Source organism: Corythoichthys intestinalis, chromosome 19, assembly GCF_030265065.1.
Source record: "Corythoichthys intestinalis isolate RoL2023-P3 chromosome 19, ASM3026506v1, whole genome shotgun sequence".
Classification (NCBI taxonomy): Eukaryota; Metazoa; Chordata; class Actinopteri; order Syngnathiformes; family Syngnathidae; genus Corythoichthys; species Corythoichthys intestinalis.
The window spans coordinates 20632586-20636778 of NC_080413.1; the positions used below are offsets into that span (position 1 = coordinate 20632586).

At 40.5% G+C, this 4193-nt stretch overlaps 1 protein-coding gene across 1 annotated transcript; it reads left to right on the forward strand.

Moving 5' to 3' along the window:
• Positions 1 to 260: 260 nt before the first annotated feature.
• On the forward strand, positions 261 to 3587 carry LOC130907885 (melanocortin-2 receptor accessory protein 2-like). Its single transcript, XM_057823384.1, has 4 exons — positions 261 to 553; positions 629 to 750; positions 983 to 1082; positions 2738 to 3587. The coding sequence occupies exons 1-4, from the start codon at positions 435 to 437 to the stop codon at positions 3213 to 3215; spliced, it is 819 nt and encodes a 272-aa protein (XP_057679367.1). The 5' UTR covers positions 261 to 434; the 3' UTR covers positions 3216 to 3587.
• The last annotated feature ends 606 nt before the right edge of the window (positions 3588 to 4193 follow it).

Below are 4193 nucleotides of genomic sequence, written 5' to 3' on the forward strand. Positions count from 1 at the left end.
TCAAATCTAGTCAGGTACCAAACAATGATTGTTGGCATACCACTTCATTTTCTTTTTCACTCATATGCAACAAAAAACTGGAAGGGAGCATGAGCAAAACTAGATTAATTTAAGTAAATTTTAAAGTAACTAATTTGGTAAATGCATCATGAAAATCATTATCACCTAACCTTTGGTTTCAGATGAAAAACGTTACAGTTTAATTTCACTAGAGGGCATGTTTGCGTTGTAGTTGAGGATTTCTATGATTTGCACTAATCTATCACCCATCTTGCAGTGCATTGCTCAGTTCATTTCTATCTTTGGGATTCAATTGACTGGCATCTCTCACCTCATTATCTATATGCACTTGCAAATGACTTATGTTTAAGTTACCAGTTGGATGATTTGCCTCATGCTCGCTCACGTTTGATCCTCAACCTTATAGCGAATAGATGCGCAACTCGGTGCTGCTGCTTCCTCCATGCAGGGAACGTAAATTGGATCGATTTAAGATTTGTGACCATAACAGCCCAGATAATTACAAGCACGGGGAGGATCCCTCAGCAGGAAGGTAAAATTAATGTTATTTTGTCATTATTGTCCACCAAGCGTGTTGATTCAATGTCATTGTGTCGCATGTGTCAAGGCTGGGTGACATGAGTTCGCTTAACCGGAGCCAAAGCAGCGCGCGGCGCAGTGACTACGTATGGCAATATGAATACTACGACGAAGAGCCTGTCTCTTTTGAGGGACTCATGGTGCACAGATGTAAGTTTAACATGACAAATGGACTGTACTACGTTGATAAAATAGGCCTAAATCAGCACACATGCAGTTGACCTGTTTTTACGCACAGTGTAAACTGGGGATAACAAAATTGCCAATTGGAGAAACCGAGCATTAAAGCTCATTAAAAATTCAAACGTCATAACCACAGAAAGAAATAATGCCAAATCCATGTCATGGATGGGATTCTTGTGTGTTTTTCCTCACGTTGCAGACTCCATCGTAATCGGATTCTGGGTTGGACTTGCAGTGTTTGTCATTTTTATGTTTTTTGTTCTTACGCTGCTCACAAAGACAGAAGCGCCACATCAAGAGTGAGTATAATGAATGAAAAGGCAAATGTATTTCCATAGCCTACTCCTACAGTCCTTCTAAAAAAATAGAACATTGTGATAAAGTTCATTATTTTCTGTAATGTACTGGGAAAACATTAGACTTTCATATATTTTAGATTTATTACACACAACTGATGTAGTTAAAGCCTTTTATTGTTTTAATATTGATGATATTGGCAAAAAAGTCGAGAAAAACCAAAAATCCCTATCTCAAAAAATTAGCATACATGAAAAGGTATACTCTAAAGAAGCAACTAACCTAATCATCTGAATCAACAAATTAACTCTAAACCCCTGCGAAAGATTCCTGAGGCTTTTAAAAACTCCCAGGCTGGTTCATTACTCAAAACCGCTATCGTGGGCAGGACTGCCGACCTGACTGCCGTCCAGAAGGCCATCATTGACACCCTCAAGCAAGAGGCTAAGACACATAAAGAAATTTCTGAGCGAATAGGCTGTTCCAAGAGTGCTGTATCAAGGCACCTCAGTGGGAAGTCTGTGGGGAAAAAAAGTGTGGCAGGAAACACTGCACAAACAGAAGAGGTGACCGCACCCTGAAAAAGATTGTGGAGAAGGGCCGATTCCAGACCTTGGGGGACCTGCAGAAACAGTGGACTGAGTCTGGAGTAGAAACATCCAAAGCCACCGTGCACAGGCGTGTGCTGGTAATGGGCTACACAGCGCCTGACCTGGGCTACAGAGAAGCACCACTGGACTGTTGCTCAGTGGCCCAAAGTACTTTTTTCAGATGAAAGCAAATTTTGCATCTCATTCGGAAATCAAGGTGCCAGAGTTTGGAGGAAGACTGGGAAGAAGGAAATGCCAAAATGCCTTAAGTCCAGTCTCAAGCACCCACAGTCAGTGATGGTCTGGGGTGCCATGTCAGCTGCTGGTGGTGGTCTACTGTGTTTTATCAAAGGCAGGGTCAATGCAGCTAGCTATCAGGAGATTTTGGAGCACTTCATGCTTCCATCTGCTGAAAAGCTGTATGGAGATGAAGATTTCATTTTTCAGCAGAACCTGGCACCTGCTCACAGTGGCAAAAACACTGGTAAATGGTTTACTGACCATGGCATTACTATGCTCAATTGGCCTACCAACTCTCCTGACCTGAACCCCATAGAGAATCTGTGGGATATTGTGAAGAGGAAATTGAGAGACACCAGACCCAACACGGTGGATGAGCTTAAGGCCGCTATCGAAGCATCCTAGGCCTCCATAACACCTCAGCAGTGCCTCAGGCTGATTGCCTCCATACCATGCCGCATTGAAGTAGTCATTTTTGCAAAAGGATTCCCGACCAAGTATTGAGTGCATAGCTGATATAATTAATTGAAGGTTGACTTTTTTTGTACTGAAAAACATTTTTTTGTATTGGTCGGATGAAATATGCAAATTTTTTGAGATAGGGACTTTTGTTTTTTTCTTGACTTTTTTGCCAAAATCATCTATATTAAAACAATAAAAGGCTTGAACTACTTCAGTTGTGTGTAATGAATCGAAAATATATGAAAGTCTAATGTTTATCAGTACATTACAGAAAATCATGACCTTTATCACAACATGCTCATTTTTTGAGAAGGACTAGTATTCATGAAATTGGAACCCCTTTTTTTAATGTACTTTCTTGTCAGAAATCCAGATTCTGAGAACCTGCCTGGCCCGGGAAATTGCCTTGTGAACATCACAGGTCCGAAAGTGGATGAGGACGACTCCGATGACGACAAAGTCGTTTCCCGTCCCTTCCTAGCAGAGTCCCGCTCTTACTTCCATTTCTACATCAGTGAGGATGGAGAGGATATGCAAAGACAAAAGCCTGAAGCAAAGCAGAATGGACCATTGGGGACCTATATGCAGTCAGGAGGTACCACGCCTGCTGTGATGGTTGAGCAAGAAGATGAAGACCTGAGGATACTCTATCAAGAGTTACCTATCAATGGACCCATGGTTGATGAGAGGCAGACTGACGCACATTGTGCCTTCTTGACTCACTTGACGATCCCAAATTTTGTCAACTTTGAGCAAAACTCACTTGGAGAAGATGACCTCCTGTGTGAGCCACACATCACACTGGACCAAAACATAAATAATCCCCGAGGTGACATCCCTTAAAATTATTACTAAAAAGAGAGCAAGGAAGTCATTTGTAGTTTTTTCCCCTTCCTAAAGATGGGAACTATTTTGGACATCACGCAGAACTGGGAAACCAAACTGACTGATGAACGATTTGATGTATGAATGCAATTAAGATCTTTAAAGGTGGGACATGTTTGAAGTATAGGCAAAATACAATGACATGAAAGCTGCCAGGTAAGAAGAAACTATTTTCTCTTTGTCTGAAATATTTCATTCTCGTTAGATTGCAGGTTTTGCATAGTAGTTGTGGTACACATGGCAGCCAACATAGTAGCACAGTTTTCAGTCTCTAAATGTGACCTGTGAGTGGCGACCAATCCATGGTGTAGTACAGCTGTATCATACTTTTCCGTCACAATAATACTTATATATTTGTTGATGTAGTAAAAAATGCAAATAAATATACTGGTATACTGTACCATTTACCAGTGTGTTTTCATTATTATTGAACCCATTCCAAAATCTAATCGCATTCAACAAAACAAAAATGTTACCAAAAATATAGTGAACAAGGATATTTTTTCAATTAACTCAAAAAAAAATACTTTGTTCTAACTCTGGGACTGTTAATTCGAGTTTCTGTTGGCATACCTTTTGACAATGACAATCAGCTGAGTATTTAGGTGAAGCAGAAGTACGCTATATCTGAAACATAGACTTCATAATATATTGACAGGGCACAGGGTCGATTAATAGGGGGCCTATCTCTGTCAAAGCTGACCGAGTGGAAACACAGACAAAGAGCTTTTTACGTTGAAAATGCGTGTGAATAAATGCTTAAATCCCTGAATTCTTTATAAATATGGAGGTAAAACAGTCTCGATTCTTTGTTAACTCATTCACTCCCAGCCATTTTCACCGGAGCAACCCCCTTCGCTCCCGGCAGTTTTACTGGATTTTGATCGATTTTGCAAGGCCCACAGAAAATTCTGTTCTATTGCTATATAAACATGG